The sequence below is a fragment of the Herpailurus yagouaroundi genome, unplaced genomic scaffold (assembly GCF_014898765.1).
Source record: "Herpailurus yagouaroundi ecotype Mexico unplaced genomic scaffold, PumYag 161, whole genome shotgun sequence".
NCBI classification, from domain to species: Eukaryota; Metazoa; Chordata; class Mammalia; order Carnivora; family Felidae; genus Herpailurus; species Herpailurus yagouaroundi.
In genome coordinates this window covers 3,181,788-3,199,968 of record NW_024412402.1, presented here as the reverse complement: position 1 = coordinate 3,199,968, position 18,181 = coordinate 3,181,788, and the positions used below count along the sequence as shown (strand labels likewise).

General features: G+C 41.2%; 1 protein-coding gene across 1 annotated transcript in view; it reads right to left on the bottom strand.

The window, feature by feature from the left end:
- The window catches only part of FDX1 (ferredoxin 1), a 37,962-nt gene that overhangs the window by 18,884 nt on the left and 897 nt on the right, over window positions 1-18,181 (bottom strand). Inside the window, exons 2-4 of the mRNA XM_040482837.1 lie at window positions 16,375-16,439; window positions 14,296-14,483; window positions 13,971-14,095 (exon numbers count right to left, since the gene is read on the bottom strand). Of these exons, the coding sequence (XP_040338771.1) occupies window positions 13,971-14,095; window positions 14,296-14,483; window positions 16,375-16,439 (378 nt within the window). The remainder of the gene's footprint in view (window positions 1-13,970; window positions 14,096-14,295; window positions 14,484-16,374; window positions 16,440-18,181) is intronic.

Sequence of the window (18,181 nt, the reverse complement as noted above, 5' to 3'; positions counted from 1 at the left end):
AGCAGTTAACCTAAAAATGGATCTGGGGAACAAAACACTATTCATAAAGTGGGGAACAACTATCACGTTTTAATCTTATCACACACACGGGGACCAAGTCTACAAAACAAAGGCTGGGAGGCAACCTATAAAAGGATAAAGGATACAAAAGTAACAACAACTACAGCACCCTCAACCTAAAAGTGAGAGCTGATGAGAATATGGGTGCACTAATATAATGACACATGGAAAGAGATGGGACTGAAAGGGCAAAAGTTATGTGACACGCTCAGATACAACCCCACAGTAGTATCAATGGCTGTCAGCTTTTAGTGTCTTTGTAAGTGGTTGGTTATATAAATTAATGGAGGAAATGTGTGTATGTGTGTACATATAAATATGTATGTATATGTTATCTGTATTTTTCTTTTTTTCTTTTAGAGAGAAAATGCAGGGGAGAGAGGGAGAGAGAGTGAGAGAGGGAGGGAGGGAGGGAGGGAGACAGAGAGAGAGACAGAGAGAGAGAGACAGAGAGAGAGAGGGAATGAATCTCAAGAGAGAATGAATGCTCAGCATGGAGCCCAACGCGGGGCTCAATCTCATAACCCTGGGATCATGACCTAAGCCAAAATTAAGAGTCAGACGCTCAACCAACAGGGCCACCCAGGTACCCCATCTATACTCTTACATAGATATAGATATAGATTAGATACAGATATAGATATATACACACATATACATGTAAGCATAAAATGATGACACTTTATGAGGGACATATTCTCAAAGGTTTTGGAAATTGTTGGTCTCATAATTCAAGAGTTATTTTCCTGATGAACCAAAAGGTAAAATAGGGAGATGGGTTCTAATTGTTCATAAATCTATAATATTCTTATCACATTTTTGTGTTAAAATATACTTAGGTAGAACAAGCATTTGAAATACGATTTTTTTTACATTCCTATGTCCACCTTTCAAATAATCAAAAATACTTAGTAGAGACGATAATTGGACTTAGAGACACATTACAGCCACACCATATCCATCGTTCTTGCCTGGTTATGCAGTAATTTTCCTGAAGTTAAAGGTATGTATGCTTTAGTGCTTTTATTTTGTCAGCTCTCTAACAATTAAGAATCCTCCTAAATTAAAAGTAATATGTATCACAACAGATTTTTGCTTTCTTCGTAGCTTTTTGTCACTTCTAACCTCTATTCCCAAATAACTGATTTTCAGACGCATTTTTCGGCATTAGCACTTAATGAATGCTTGGCTGGAAACTGTTACAGGCTTTAAAAATAGGAAATTATAACCAGGGTTGAAAATATCAGCACTATAATCAACAAAATCATACAGACATTCAGATGTCTGTAAATAGCAGTTGACATGATGGTGACAAAGGATGGCACGTGTCTGTTTGCCACTTAACATGACATCGCTTTAGCCGATGTAACAAATGTAAAGTTGACAGTTTATACAGCCTGTCAGCTTGTAACTATGGGATTCTTGACCAAAGTTTCTTGACCACATACTTCTGATTTTGCTAGAGTAAAGCATTTCAAATTTGCAGAACTGAAAAATTACCTTAAGGGTAAGTATGGTTATTGGCTAATCTCAAGGCTGGTAAAAAATAAAACCTCTCCAGACTGAGTTTTTGGGGTTTGTTTGTTTGTTTGTTTGTTTGTTTGTTTATTTGTTTTTTAAACAAGGCTAATGATACTAAGTTCGGGGGAAATGCTCAGAAATCCTTGCCATAAATTCCCAGGAAAGGATAGAGATCTACAGACTGTTGCTCCTTTCCTTTCATGTAATTTGAGTGTTTGCCAACAGGAAAAAGATCATTTTGCTCACCTGTGCGCCTGTATCTTATCTTAAGGTTTTGTTGGGGCGCCTGGGTGGCTCTGTCGGTTAGGCATCTGATTCTGGATTTCGGGTCAGGCCATGATCTCAGGGTTCACAGGTTCCAGCCCCGTGTCAGGCTCCGTGCTGCCTGCACTTGTGATTCTCTCTCACCCTCTCTCTCAAAATAAACAAATTAACTTAAAAAAATCATTTTGTAGAGATATTATGATGCTGACAAGACAGACTGCCCACCCTGACCTAATGCCTTTCCCCCCAAAATCCAGAGGATAACGGTATTAAAAGACTATATATTAAAAATGTGAAACTATATATAAATATAAAATTTAATTTTCTAAAGTTTGATGTAGCATAGCCTGTAATACAGTATACCAACAGAGAACCAATAAACATGACAGGAATACATATAGATTTATGTGAACATGATCAGGATCTCCCAATTTGAATACTTTTCCTCAAAAGAGACATATGAAGGAAGTAGATGATACAGCAGAAAAAAACCAAGGTCTGAGGTAATAAACTAGGTAAACTTGATCAGAGAGGTAGAACTGCCCCCTAGTGATGAAATATTACAATGCACTCTGAAAACTTAAAAGATCCTCCGAAAGATCTAGATCTTATAAACGTTGGAAATAAGCAAGCTTATAAATAAATGTGCTCCTTCCAAAATTTACCCTTTTTCCTTTTTACTCAGTTATTCACGCATTACTTCATATTTAATGAGGAATAAAACAGGAGGAAGTTGTTATAAAGAAATATATAACGAATGAATCATGATGCGTGCTATGAAAGAAACAAATAGGACAATAGGGTGCTGTGATGGAGAATGATGGGTTCGGGGCAGCAGGAGGAATCCTACTGGGTGGTTGGGCAAAGCTTCACTGAGGAAGTAACATAGAAACTGAGACTAGATGGATGAAAATCCTGTGTACAGGAGAAAGGAGAGAGGGAGGTAGGTGTCCCAGGCAGAGAAAAATGTAAAGTGTGTATGAAGTCTCAAAGTAAAAATTCTGGGTGAGTTCCACATACCTTGAGGGAAGGCCAGTGTGGCCAAAAAGAGAGAGAGGATGATGAGAAATTCTGGAGAAGAAGAAGGGCATTGGGGCCTTTTAGGCTCAGGGTAAGGAATGTGGATTTTGTCCTAAGTGAAATGGGAAGTTATGCATGGTTTTAATCCGGGCACATGCCTGACGTGCGTTAGGATAAATCACCCCAAGTTCCGGGCTCAAGAGGAGAGGCAGGTAAGCACAGTTCCTAGTACACCGTGGCTGGCCAGCCCCAAGCAGTGCCTGCAGGGACGTGGGGAACAGGACACACTGGAGACATATTTTGGAGGCACAAGTGACAGGAGCTCCTGATGGGACTGGAGGTAGGGACTGGGGGAGAAGGCAGAATAAAAGACACTCTCCGGCTTCAGGCTTGAACAGCTGGGCGATGCTCACTGACAACAGGAAAGGCCCTAGGAAGAACAAGTTTCAGTGGGGGGAAGAAAATCAAAAGCTGTTTAGTTATGTTGACTTTAAAACATCTGTGCAATTTCCAAGAAGGGACATGAAGCAGAAAGTTGGATGTTTAAGTCCAGGGCTCATAGGAGAAGTGAGTTAAAAATGGAAATGTAACAATTTATGGGCATCTACATGGGATTTAAAGTCACAGAAGGGATGAGATCACCTTGGGAGAAGTTGTTAAGAAATCTGTCTACTTGGTCAGGCTCATTTGAGTAGGACTTATAATAAGAGCTATATTTAAAGGGTCTCAACTTTAGGAGTTAATGAAATAGCTGCCCACATAAAGCTGTTACAATGAGTTCTTCTTTATAAAAATAACATTTTTTCAGTTTATTTATTTTATTTAAGTTTAAGGTTTTTCAGTTTATTTATTTATTTTTGAGAGAGAGAGAGAGAGCAAGTGGGGGGTAGGGGCAGAGAGAGAGGGAAAGAGAATTCCAAGCAGGCTCCACACTGTCAGCAAGGAGCCCACCCCAGAGCTTGAACCCACAAACCGTGAGATCATGACCTGAGCTGAAATCAAGAATTGGCCCAAATGACCATTCTGAAAGAACATTTCAGACTTCTTGACCTCATTGCTTTCATCTTTATTCTACAAAGTGGCTTAGGCTTAACTCTTATCTTTTGTGAACCTAGTTTAGGTAGTTTATATTTACATGCCAAAATTTCTGGACATGTTAGATCGTTAATCTTTAAAGCTTCTCTTCTGAGACTGCATAAGTGGATGCGTAATTCTCATCAAATGACTAAAACTTGTGTGGGCATTAAATTTTTATATTCCTAGGGTATTAAGGAGAAAAAAGATTCTTCTAGTGATTATCTTGGTGGGATGAGATTATGGGAAACAGTTTTTAATGTATTTAAATTTTTTCTATGATGAAAAATGAGCCTGTATTAATCACTATGTTAACAATAATAGCTGATGTTTACTTTAAGCAGTTGCTTAGATTAATTCATTTCATCGTCACAGCAGCTTCATAAGGCAGATACATTATTCCCCTTTTACCCTCAAAAAGACAAGGTGTGAAGGAGGTGAGGTACCTAACCCAAGGTCACGAAGCTGGAAAAGTGGTAGATCTGAGACTCACACCTTCACAGGAAGACTCCATTCTCAACATTCTAACTAAAGCCTTTCCAAAAAAACCCCTTTTTAAAATTGTGACTCACAGTATGAATTCTCCTCTACACCATGACCCAGGACACATATACTTTATAAAAAAGCTAAACAAATAGTTCATGAAATAATACCCATGCGAAAGATGGTGTGCTTTTATATATTCTTTTCTTTCTGATTTCCTTAAAATCTTGCTGGGAGCTACCCAATTGGTTTCACAATCCACTAACGGTTGGAATCTGCAGTTTGAAAAACACTTTAGTACAATACATAGTCATTAATGATGAAATACTTTAAAAATTTTCAAAAGATACTTTGATCACAATGACTATGTGCAGTAAGACCATAATACTTAGGCTTTCTTTAATTTAGAAAGAATTAGTGGAAAGCAACTCATGAAAATCATCGACAGCAAATAGAGTATTCACAATGCTTTCAGAAAAACGTGGCTTCAAGTAAGAGGCTGAAAGTCATTTAACTAAATGTTTAAAATTAGTTTTCATTTTTATGATTTTTTTTTGGTCAAATAGCACATTTAGAGAGATTTTGCTAACCAAGAAAATAAACAATACCTCATCAGAAAAACAGGCAAATAATTTGAGCAAACAACTTATAAAACAAACTTTACCAGGTAATTCTATCCCTAGTAATTTATCGCAAGGAGACTATAAACCACATACATAAAAAAGTATTTCTGAGGATGTTCGCCTTTAAGTTATTTAGAATACTTGAAAACTGGAAGCCACCTAAATGTCCAAAGAAATGGATTAAATAAATCATGGTATATCTATATGGAAGAAAACTATACAGACATTTTAAATGATGTTTACAAAAGTATATTTAATGTCAGATATTCTCTCCTGGGATGTTCAATGGGGGGAAAAAAACGCACTTAAAACCAATGATTTTTTTTTTTTTTTTTTTTTTTTTTTTATCCCAGGGACACTACTCCCAAAATTTTCACGTAATTCAAAACTCAGGTCTAGACTAATTTTGTCAAGGGAATAAAGGCAGAAAGGGGCGGGGCGGGAGCGCGGGCCACCTCCGCATTTCCGGCCCCGCCCACCTAGACAGGAAGAGGGCCTGCCTGCTGAGGTCCAGGACACATGGCACCCACCTGCTTCTCCAGCACCAGTCTGGATTTCCCGGAGATTTTTGTGAGCTTAAAAATATTTTTGCTTTTAAAATCCTATTTTCTAAGCACCTATAGCGTATCCACTCCTAAATTAACAGCACACACTGTCAGGAGGATCGTTCAACCGTCAGGGCATCAGGTCACATTTAACTTCCATCCCAAAGTTACTGGTTTGGGGAAGGGCGGTTATTTCTGCACTACACCATCACCTGATGAGTCAGTGCATGGTCCACCTGCTCTGGTCAGAGATTAGGAAACACAGTAGGCTTGGCGCCCAGCATGGAGCCCAATGTGAGGCTTGAACCCAAGACCTTGAGATCAATGCTTGAGCTGAGATCAAGAGTCACGGGCTTAAGCGACTGAGCCGCCCAGGGCCCCAGAAAACATTCCTATCTATCTATCTATCTGCTAACGTGGCTCCCCCATAATGGCATTAGCACGAACATAGTCTACAATTCACCATGACTGTCAGCTTCAAAATTAAGTGAATCTCTTCACATTTTAAAAATGTGGGCACCTGGGTGGGTCAGTCGGTTAAGGGTCTGACTCTTGATTTTAGCTCAGGTCACCATCTCAGTTTTTGGGCGTTTGAGCCCCGCATCAGGCTCTATGCTGACCAAGCCTGCTTGAGATTGCACCTCTCTCTCTGCCCCTCCCTTGCTGGCGCTCTCTCGGTCCCTCTCAAAATAAATAAACTTAACAACAACAACAATACATGTGGATAGATTCACACAATTTCAAACATGATACAGAATATGCAACTTTAATATTTTCCTATCACCCTTATTTCATGTCATTCATGTTTGCATAAAATGTCACCACAAGATGGATTTTAAAAAGCACAGAAATGTGGGCACCTGGGTGGCTCAGTCCGGTAGGCTTACGACTCTATTTTGGCTCAGGTCATGATCTCACAGTTCATGAGTTTGAGCCCCACATGGGATTCTTTCTCCCTCTCTCTCTGCCCCTCCCCACCCCCCCCCCCAAATAAACAAACTAAACTAAAAAGAAAAAAGCATGGAAAGTTATTAGTGGTTATGGAGAGTAGAATAATGGATGAATTTTATTTTACATGCTTATTAAAATTTCCAAAGTTTTCTACAATGAATAACATGCACTGATGTTTTTAATCAGGAAAAATATTACTTTCTGTATTTATACAGATTTTATTTTTACCCCAATTTTTTACTTGTAGTAAAAAATACATACCATAAAATCTACCATCACTAGCCACTTTTAAGTATACGATTCAGTGGCATTAAGTACAATCATTATGTTGTACAAGCATCACCACCGTCTATTTCCAGAAGACACTCAACATCCCAAACAGGTTCTTCCCTTCCGTTAGTCTCTGGGAACCTCTGGTCTACTTTGTCTCTATGAATATCCCTGTTCTAGGTACCTCACGTGCGAAGAATCAGAGAGTATTTGTACTTCTGTGTCTGGCTTATTTCACTTACACAGTGTTTTCCAGGTTCTTCTACACTGCAGCATGTGTCAGAATCTCATTTCTTTTAACGGTTAAATAATACTCCATTATATGTATATACCTCATCTTGTTCCTCCATCCATCTGTTGATGGACAGTTGAGTAGATTTCTGCCTCTGGGGTACTGGGAATGATGCTGCTACGAGCAATGGGGTACAACATGTCTGAGTCTCTGCTTTCAGTTCTTTTGAAGCTCTACCTAGGAATGCAACTGCGGGACCACATGGTAATTCTGTGTTTAACTATTAGCGGCCCTGCCAAACTGTTCTCCATGGTGGCTGCACCATGGTACATTCCCACCAGCCATGCATCTGGCCTCCAGTTTCTCCTCATCCCTGTCAACACTTGTCATCCTCTCATTTTTCTGACAATAGTCATCCTCGTGGATGTGAAGCAGTATCTCACCATGTATACAGATTTTTATATAATAAAATAAACTAATGCAAACATTTCTAACACTTTTTTCATGTCAGATATTATTCCGAAGACACATACTAACTTTTTTTTTCAATGTATGAAATTTATTGTCAGATTGGTTTCCATACAACACCCAGTGCTCATCCCAAAAGGTGCCCTCCTCAATACCCATCACCCACCCTCCCCTCCCTCCCATCCCCCATCAACCCTCAGTTTGTTCTCAGTTTTTAAGAGTCTCTTATGCTTTGGCTCTCTCCCACTCTAACCTCTTTTTTTTTTTTCTTCCCCTCCCCCATGGGTTTCTGTTAAGTTTCTCAGGATCCACATAAGAGTGAAACCATATGGTATCTGTCTTTCTCTGTATGGCTTATTTCACTTAGCATCACACTCTCCAGTTCCATCCACGTTGCTACAAAGGGCCATATTTCATTCTTTCTCATTGCCACGTAGTACTCCATTGTGTATATAAACCACAATTTCTTTATCCATTCATCAGTTGATGGACATTTAGGCGCTTTCCATAATTTGGCTATTGTTGAGAGTGCTGCTATAAACACTGGGGTACAAGTGCCCCTATGCATCAGGACTCCTGTATCCCTTGGGTAAATTCCTAGCAGTGCTATGGCTGAGTCATAGGGTAGGTCTATTTTTAATTTTTTGAGGAATCTCCACACTGTTTTCCAGAGCGGCTGCACCAGTTTGCATTCCCACCAACAGTGCAAGAGGGTTCCCGTTTCTCCACATCCTCTCCAGCATCTATAGTCTCCTGATTTGTTCATTTTGGCCACTCTGACTGGCGTGAGGTGATATCTGAGTGTGGTTTTGATTTGTACTTCCCTGATGAGGAGCGACGTTGAGCATCTTTTCATGTGCCTGTTGGCCATCCGGATGTCTTCTTTAGAGAAGTGTCTATTCATGTTTTCTGCCCATTTCTTCACTGGGTTATTTGTTTTTCGGGTGTGGAGTTTGGTGAGCTCTTTATAGATTTTAGATACCAGCCCTTTGTCCGACATGTCATTTGCAAATATCTTATCCCATTCCGTTGGTTGCCTTTTAGTTTTGTTGGTTGTTTCCTTTGCTGTGCAGAAGCTTTTTATCTTCATAAGGTCCCAGTAGTTCATTTTTGCTTTTAATTCCCTTGCCTTTGGGGATGAAGACACATATTAACTTAACCATTATAAAAGTCCTATGAAGTGAGTATTATTATTAACCCCACTTGACAGATAATGAAAGTGAGGCACAGGGGAGGTCAGTGACTTACTCAAGGTATTAAAGCAAGTCACTACAGGAAAAGTTACAATACAGGGAAAAGTGGAATGAAAATGAAAAACTCACAATCAGATCAAGAAGAGACAACCAGCACTGAACGCCTTCTAAGACTGTTTTCAGTACATTCTGAAAAATCAAAAGCAACTAAATACACTTGTCTTTTTCACTTATAAACATCTACCTATGTTATTATAAACACATTGTGAATGTTATTTGTAATGGACACATACTGTAATTTAGAAATGCCATCCTGGACTTAAACAATTCCCATTATGAGACATTTAGGTTGTCTCCTCTAATTTTTTTCTTACATACATTTTTCAAATAGGTGACGAGCCAACAGCCTCTTCCATGCTGTCCTGCCGGCTGCTTCCCTTATCCTGTATTCAATAAACTTGTATCTCCTTTAAAAACGAATTGATTAAATAAAAATAAAATAGGTAACACATTCACACCATCCAAAACTCAGAAAGTATAAAAAGTGGTATAATGAAAATCTCCCTCCTACCAACAGGTAACCACTGATCTTTGTTTTTAAGACTCCTTCCAGAGACTTCTTCTAACACGGCCATATAATATCCCACTGTGTAACGACACACCAGCCCTCCACTGATGGGCATTCGGTTGTTTCAGACTTTCTGCTGTTACAAGTATCTCTGCAGTGAAGAGCCCAATACACATGCCTCATATATACAACTGCCTCTGTGGAGACATGTAGAAAAATAGATGCATGGGTCGCAGCCTCCACGTCAGCTTTCTCAGAACTCAAAAGATCAACTTTCTCAAGGACACGAACAGTGTTCATTATTTCATCTATGTATCCATAGATGACACTTAGACCGGTAATGGCCTCCACAGTCAGCCGTAAAGATGACAAAGACACAGTTCTGTCACGTAAGTTTCCTTCGGCACTGTGAACTGTTATACTAGCTGATGCAACGTCTTTGCCTTCTAAGTCCAATACCTGAGCCTCCTCAGGGCAGTTTCTATAGACTATTTTTGTTCCTGAGTACGAGCCACACTTTCCCATTTCTCTGGATGTCTTGAATTTTTTTTTCATTGCAGGTGGACACTGTGCCTAATAAAATGTGGCGACCGGGGAAATCAGGATTCCAACCCTGTGCCTGTTGTTAATTGTTTCTCCAGTGACTTTCCTGTTCTAATGCTCCAAAGTCTGTTTCCCCCGTCGTGTGTGGCCTCTGAGGTCTCTGCTCGGTTAGCTCAGCGGTCAGCCAGATGACTGGACAGGGTTTCCTTCAATGCATTGAATCACTAACTCTTCCACCTTTTGCTGACGAGCTTGGCATGTGATTCAGTGCCCCTTCAACGTTCAGTCCCCGCACGGGACTCCAGGTTAGCCAGGGATGAGAGGCCAGGGCCCTGACACATCTTTCCTGCAGGGTCGCATGTCGGGCATGGCTGTCTAGATCCCCAGAGCAGTCCAAAGCCCACTACAGACATCTCATTCCTCAGATCTTCCTTTTAAATTTTTGGCCAGGCTCCAGTTTGCCCAACTGGTATCACAGCCTCAGCAGTTGTGTTAAACAACCGCACGTGACTGTTTTAGACTGAAGTCCTAGGGGTAGATCTTTTCCCAAGGAGGAATCTCTGAGGCAGGTCAGGTAGCTCCCTGGGCCGGAGCTTTTCTGGAAAGCTGTGAGACAAGTGACCGCCATCTGGAGATTGGACGTTCTGAGGGATTCAAGCCCCACGTGTCCCTCCAGTGGCCGCAAGGCTGCTGGGTTTCACAGCTACCGTAGTTCTGAAGCTGCCAAGTGTTAAGGCTACTGCTGAACTGGGGGTGAGAGGATGAGAGAAGGCCAAGTTTAAATGCCACGAGTCCTGCCATGCTTACCAGGGTCAGTACTATGCTAAGCACTTCATTTCCAATATCCCGTTTCACCTCTAACAACCCGATGAGGTTAGAACTATTATAATCCTAGTTTATAGAAGAGGAAACTGAGGCATGCAGACCTTCAAGTGGCTTGCTCCCGGTCTCACAGCTAGTAAGAGATAGGAACCATAATCGGTCTGATTCCAGAGTCTTATTCTCAAGGACTATGCTTGTACTACTTTTCATCTGTGAGAGAATAATCCAGAGAAACTAGGTTTAGTTAAAAGTGTAGTTGGGGCGCCTGGGTGGCGCAGTCGGTTAAGCGTCCGACTTCAGCCAGGTCACGATCTCGCGGTCCGGGAGTTCGAGCCCCGCGTCGGGCTCTGGGCTGATGGCTCAGAGCCTGGAGCCTGTTTCCGATTCTGTGTCTCCCTCTCTCTCTGCCCCTCCCCCGTTCATGCTCTGTCTCTCTCTGTCCCAAAAATAAATAAACATTTAAAAGTGTAGCTGGAAAAAAACCAAAACAAAACAAAAGGGGGCGCCTGGGTGGCTCAGTCGGTTGGGCATCTGACTTCGGCTCAGGTCATGATCTTGCGGTCCGTGAGTTCGAGCCCTGAGTCGGGCTCTGTGCTGACAGCTCAGAGCCTGGAGCCTGCTTCAGATTCTGTGTTTCCCTCTCTCTCTCCCCCTCCCCTGCTTGTGCTTTCTCTCTCTCTCAAAGGTAAATAAACGTTAAAAAAAAAATTTAAGGAGCACCTGGGTGGCTCAGTTGGTTGAGCATCCAACTTGGGCTCAGGTCATGATCTTGCAATTTGTGAGTTAGAGCCTCGCGTCAGGCTCTGTGCTGACGGCTCAGAGCCTGGAGCCTGCTTTGGATTCCATCTCCTTCTCTCTCTGCCCCTCCCCCACTTGTGCTCTATCTCTATCAAAAAAAAATTTTTTTTAAGTGTAGCTGAATATGAATGCGTGAGGAAGATCAATTACAGATAAATTTTATAGAATATGTATTATACTTAAATTTTCTTTTAAGTATTTTCATTTCTTTTAAACGAATTCTTTCCCTAAATTAGTCATTCTTAACTATGGTGTGGATCTGAACCATGTGGAACTTTGTAAAAATATACCTACACAACTCCCCTCTCTCCCTGTACTATTTATGATGGAACGCAGATGTCTGCACTTTTAAAAGGTCTGTAGAGATTCTGAAACTCAATCCCAGCCAAGAATCACTGCATGAGACTCAAAAACTCCTTAAAATTAGAACCGTATCGGGGCGCCTGGGTGGCGCAGTCGGTTAAGCGTTCGACTTCAGCCAGGTCACGATCTCGCGGTCCGTGAGTTCGAGCCCCGCGTCGGGCTCTGGGCTGATGGCTCGGAGCCTGGAGCCTGTTTCCGATTCTGTGTCTCCCTCTCTCTCTGCCCCTCCCCCGTTCATGCTCTGTCTCTCTCTGTCCCAAAAATTAAAAAAAAAAAAAAAAAAAAAAAAAAAAATTAGAACCGTATCAACTATTTCACCACCTAATTTCTGTGACAGGTGTTCACACAGGAAAGATGCTTCTTAGGGGAAATGGCATAAAGGAAAAAGCAGACCTTTGGGAGTTAAGAGACTTGAGTTTGAGTGCTGGACCTCTCACTCGCTCCTTGTACGACCCAGGGAAAATTAACTTCTCTGAACCTTAGTTTCTTCATCTATAAAATGGAAGTTTAAAAAACAAGGCTACAAGAACAGGTAACAAAGGCTGGAATGTACTATGCGTGCAAATGGTCGTTGCCATGATTAACCCTGACTTAGATTTAGAAATTCAGCAAATGTTATTCACTATCAGCTCTGGACAAAACCAACTCTGTGAGGTCCCTGAGTAAGAGCTCACAATCTAACACACGAGTACGGGAGAGGGGCATTCTCCCTAAAAAGGCAAACTGTGATGAGCATTGACACAGATATATTTATTATATGATGGGAAAACGGTGGAAGAGAAATAGTTCTGTGCTGGAAAAGGCCCCTAAAAGTGTAATGTGAACCGTGCCTAGAACGAATGAGAGTCAGACAGGCACAATCCTAGTCTGCCATGCTGCAAACCAGTGGTTCTCTAACATACAGCAAAGTCACACGAGGACTTGTGAAAACACACACTGCTGGGTGCTACCGCAAACACTCTGATTCAGCCGATCTGGAGTGGGGTTTGAGGATCTGCATCTCCCAAGTGACACGGACGCTAACACTGAGAACCACCACTCCAGACAGAGAGAGTACTTGAGCAAAAGTGACAGCTGACAGAACGGGTATCCCTGACCTAGAAGATGGCAGTTTCTGGGACACAGGCTTCGTGTGAGTGGTTACAGAATATGGTCAGAAATCTAGAAATAAAAACTTTCTAAATAAAACACTTCCTTCTCTAACAAGAGGGAGATAAACTGCACATCCGAGGAAGGGGAACGGACATCCGAGACTCTTGTGTGGTGACGGAGGTTAAGTGGACATGTGGCGGTGGCCATCTGTCAATATATACAAATATCAAATCAATATGTTGTACACCTAAAAGGAATATGTTAAATGGCAATTACAGCTCAATAAAACAAAATAGAAGAGTACGTGAAATAAAACTCACTTAAAAGATGCATAAGTTCAATCGATACAAGAAAACAGTCAAACCCAAATTGAGGGAAATTTTATAAAACAACATACCACTACTTGTCAAAAGTGTCAAGGCTGTGAAAAACGAAAAAGAAGAGTAAGGAAATGTCACAGACTGAAAGAGTTTACGGACGTATGATAACTAAATGCAGTGAGGGCTCCTGGATTGAATCCCAAAACAGACATTCATGGGAAAACTAGGAAAATTTCATGAAGTCTATAGTTTTTTAGTTATTGCACCAACATTACTTTCTGGGTTTTGATTATTACACCATAGTTCTGTGAACTGTTAACAGTAGAAGAAGCTGAGTGAAGATTGTATCAGAAAGTTCTGTACCCTTTTTGCAACCTTTCTGTACATCTAAGGTATGTGCAAATACAAAGTTAAAAAAAAAAAAAACTAAGTCAAAACTAACTACTCCTCTGTGATAGGACATTTAACATCTGTAACCTGGTACCTTTCAACTCCACTTGCTACTCCCAGCTTTGCGTCACACAGGTCATCAGTAAGGTAATGAGGCAAGAAACTTTGGGGTAAAGGGTTAATTAAATGTACAAAGGAAAGAAACACAGTGTCACTCATTCTTTATAAAAGAGAATGTAACACTAACACATCCTGAATTTTAATATTTATCTTAGTACGCTAGACATTAAAACTCTGCAAAAAAAAAAAACAAAATTGAAACCTATTGAATGGTTTCATTTACGAATTTTAACGAATGTTTCATACTCACCAAAGCCATCAATATCTAGGTTATTCTCAACCACAACATCTAGTAGAGAGTCACCGACTTTCCCTTTGGCTGTCAATGTCTCCCCATCACGGTTTACAAAGTGGACTGTTATTTTATCTTCTGAGCTGGAAAAGGAAGTAGTCCTTTATTATTTTTAGGAATTTTAAAAGATACTTTAAAGGAATTGTTTTAGGAACTTGTCAAAAACATGGGGGGGGTGTGTATGTGAATGCATGCATGCAAATATGCTTTTTATAGTATTCTTTCCTTTCTACAGTTTAGAGAAGGCATCACAAATCAGAGGCATGTCTATCTATCCATTTACCAGAACGGAAGCTCTACCGCCCTACAGGAAATGGCAACTATATTACTGTCAAGGCCACCCACTGTGTCCCCCCAGGGGTTACAGCCATAGGTTGAGTCCTGTGACAACACGTAGAAACCAGCCTTAGTCATGAAGTCCATTTTACTCTCACACGGCTCCCTGAAAAGCGTCATCTGTATGTAGCGTCCCTAGAAGACGACACCGTGAGATCATTCTGCTATCGGTAGGGTAGCAGCTGTGCGGGTGTCTGAGAGGCAGCAGTGTGTTTTCGGAGCATTTACACATCTCATTTTGGTCCACATCATGTACTCAAAACTCAAAGAGGCTACGATAGGTTTTTGTTTGTTTGAATCAATGGGAAGATAAATATGATGCCTCCTTGCGTGTTTTATTATAGGATATAATATTACCCAATAGAGTCAGCAGACTTAAATTCCTTTCCCTTCTCATAAACATCACTCCAAAATCTGGGAAAAGAAATGATATTAGCAACGAGATGCCTGTCATCCACCATTGGTCATTTTAATTTTGACCTCACATTTGAAAAGATGTACTTTACTTAGTTGCAATTTTCACTACTGCCAATAGAGGGTAATAATCCATCAAAGAAAACTTTAATGTAGGTAAAACTAGAATTATATAATTTCAGAGCTGTAAATATATTGCAAATTATCAGGTCAAATTATCTTATTTTAGAAATGAGGCAACTAAAGCCCCTTTCAGATAATGGCCTCCTTGATAATTCAATGCTGCAAAAAGGAGAATTCTATGAATTAAAAAGTATCGCTTGTGTGTGTGTGTGTGTGAGAGAGAGAGAGAGAGAGAGAGAGAGAGAATGGCTCTCCAGAAGGGCCTGTGCTCTCCAACTTCTTTTCAAAGCAAAAAACAAAAAAACAAAAACAAAAACAAAAAAAAACCTTTAGAAGCTCACAGCACTGAAATGTCTTTTACATCAAACTCCTCTTCCATAAAATCAGGGTAACATTTATGTTCTAGTTTTGATTATGTACGCAAAATACCTAGAGCTCAACAAACACTGATTAATAACTTTTATTTAAAACTTCAGTCATTTTTAAATTTTTTTAAATGTTTATTTATTTTTGAGAAAGAGAAAGACAGAGCCTGACATGGGGCTTGAACCCACCAACCTAAGCGGAAGCCGATGCTTAACCAACTTACCCCAGCTTCAGTCCTTTTGTTGCTAAGAAGCAACTGCTATGAATTAGAGGTGTACAGTCCCAGAAAAAAATACTGCACAGTAAGAGAAATAATAGGTTTGTCAAAGGAGCGGAGAGGAAGCAGAAATGAGAGAGGAAAGGTAATCCTGCAGTTGAAAGCGTATGGAATGTGAGAATCAGAAGATGTAGATTCTAGCTCTGGGTCTGACATACACACATTAGATGACCAGGGGAAGCCACTGCCTTATGGGTAAGATGGGGACTGTGACTTCACCAAGCTGGTGAAGGAGAATCAAAGGTACATTAGTGGAAACACTTTGTTTCTTAAAGCATTATACGCGTGTACTTTACCCAAATAACTTTATCCATTTGCTATTAATAATTGGTATTGGTGGGTTTTAGGTTTCCCCCCCAATTCCAGGAACTAGCAACACGCTTTTAGCTGTTCCCAAGGATAAGATTTCACGCACTGAGAAATAAACACAATCCTTCTAAATCTTCTACCAACATCAATTCATCAGCGCAAACAACTATTTTCTTCACTTGTTACCTTTTACTACTGCCATTTCTTCTGCTCAACCACAGCCGATATTTTAACAAAGCTGTCTGGGGTTGCGGTGGTACAGTTCCTAACAGACTTCTCATAGGGAGGGAAGTTATTATAGCTGCTGATGCCTACCTTTTCACCATATAGGGAGGGTGGCCTGAGGCCGTTGGTCCAAGAAAAGGGTCTGGCCCATTCTGGGGCTCCCTACTTCCATAGCCTCCTTAACTCTTCCTAATGACCCTGTGGGCTAAAGAATTGTCAACCCTCATGGTGCTCAAGGAAACAAACTAAAACTGCTTGACTTCTGTTCCTAGTTTGCCAGCTACTTATATTTTTATTTCCCACCTCACCTACCTCCCAGGATTTTCTTAAGCCTGAAGTGCAGCAATTGTTGTGAAAGCCCTTTGAAGCCTCAATCACTACAAAATAGGAAGTATTATGTTGGAGTATTTTGGAGCAAAAGCCTTTTTTCTCGCCCCCCAACTCTCAATTACCGATAACTTAGCCATACAGCTTCTAGGCTGTTCTGTCCCGTGCAACTCTGTGCACTAACAGAGATGTTCTACACCTGCAATGTCCAATAGAGTAGCCACTGGCCACACGTGGCTGTTGAGTACTTGAAATGCAGCCAGCACAACTGGGATACCGACTCTTTTAAATGTATTTAACTGATGTTATCTTAAACTTAAATGTGGTTGGTTGTAACCATAGTGGAAAACACAAGTCTGAGAGAGTAAGAGGTGAAAGATCTAGTTGTTAGTTCCAACGTGTGTGATACAAAGCACAAGGCCATCAACTGAAACTGTGCCAATGAGGAGGAAAGCAGGATTAGGAGGGAATAGAACAGATGTGCTTCCTTTTAAGACAACCTGATATATCCAAGTTCAAGCTTGATAAATGCAGGGGAGATAACTGCCATTTACAAAAGCATTCACGTTCCCTTGAAATACTAGGTTTGTGAATAAGTTCAATATATGTTGTCCCAATGTATACACAGTTTTTTTTTTTTTTCCCCAAGAAAGCATCCATTGTACAAAAACATCCATGTAGAGAGGTAGAGGCAGGGAGTGTCAAAGAAACAGGGACAAATAAATCCAGCTTGCCTTCTCCGTTATCTCCCTCACACTTCATGCAACAAAAATTTATTGAGCATGCGCTACATAATAGTATTAATGGGGAAAAGATAATTAAGTCTTAGACCCCATTCTCAGGGCCCTTATCAAGAAGAAACTAGAAAAGGCAGCATACAAATCCAAAACTGTCTCCCTCCAGGTCTTGCTTCCCACTACATGACAGCAAGGAGTCAGAGAACTGTCCAGAGATCTGCATTACATAAGGCTCCACCGCACTCTGAAATTAGGAGCAAATTTTATTCCCATTATATCTAAAGGGATCGTGTCTTTGAAAAACAAATATACCCAAGAATACAAATCTTCAAAATATTTTGGGGAAAATTTTTTTTACATCACTTTCAACATTTAATACAAAACACAACACTGTGGGCCTTAGCAGCTGCTGCCAACAGGTGGCACCTACTGAGCCCTCACCATTTGCCAGACACAAGATCACCTCTATTATCTGTACTATCGTATTCTTCAAATAATCCTATGAGGCCTATGCTTGACTTATGCTCCATTTATAAATGGGGAAACTGAGGTTTATACTGATGGAGGAAGTGAGGCATTAAGTGCCCAAGCCTAGTTTAAAACCCGGCCTTGCCAGTGCGAGGCAAGGAGTTTTAGCCCCGCATCGGCTACAAGAGAGCATACAGGCAATAAGGGGAGAGAGTGTGTGTATCCTAAACAGGCATTCCCAGCCAAAGAACTGGAGCCGGAACGTCCTAAAAGAGCAGGAGAAAGGCCCAGAACCAAAGTGCTGGCCGGGACATCAACGGAGAGCGTTTTATGAAGGTCAGTGCAGGCTCCGGGCAAAGCAAAGGTCAGCGCCGAGCCAAAGCACTGCAGAATCGACGGTGGCAGAGCGCGCGGCTTCCGGAGGGCCCCGGACGGAAAGGAGAGCGGGGTCCAGGGGGTCCCGGGTCCCCGTTCCCCGCAGGCGTCCGGGCTGGGAAAGGAAACCGCGGCGAGAATGGAGGCAGACAGGGCCCCGAGGAGGGCCACGGCCCAGGCGGGGCGAGAGGCGAGCGACCCCGGACAGCCGC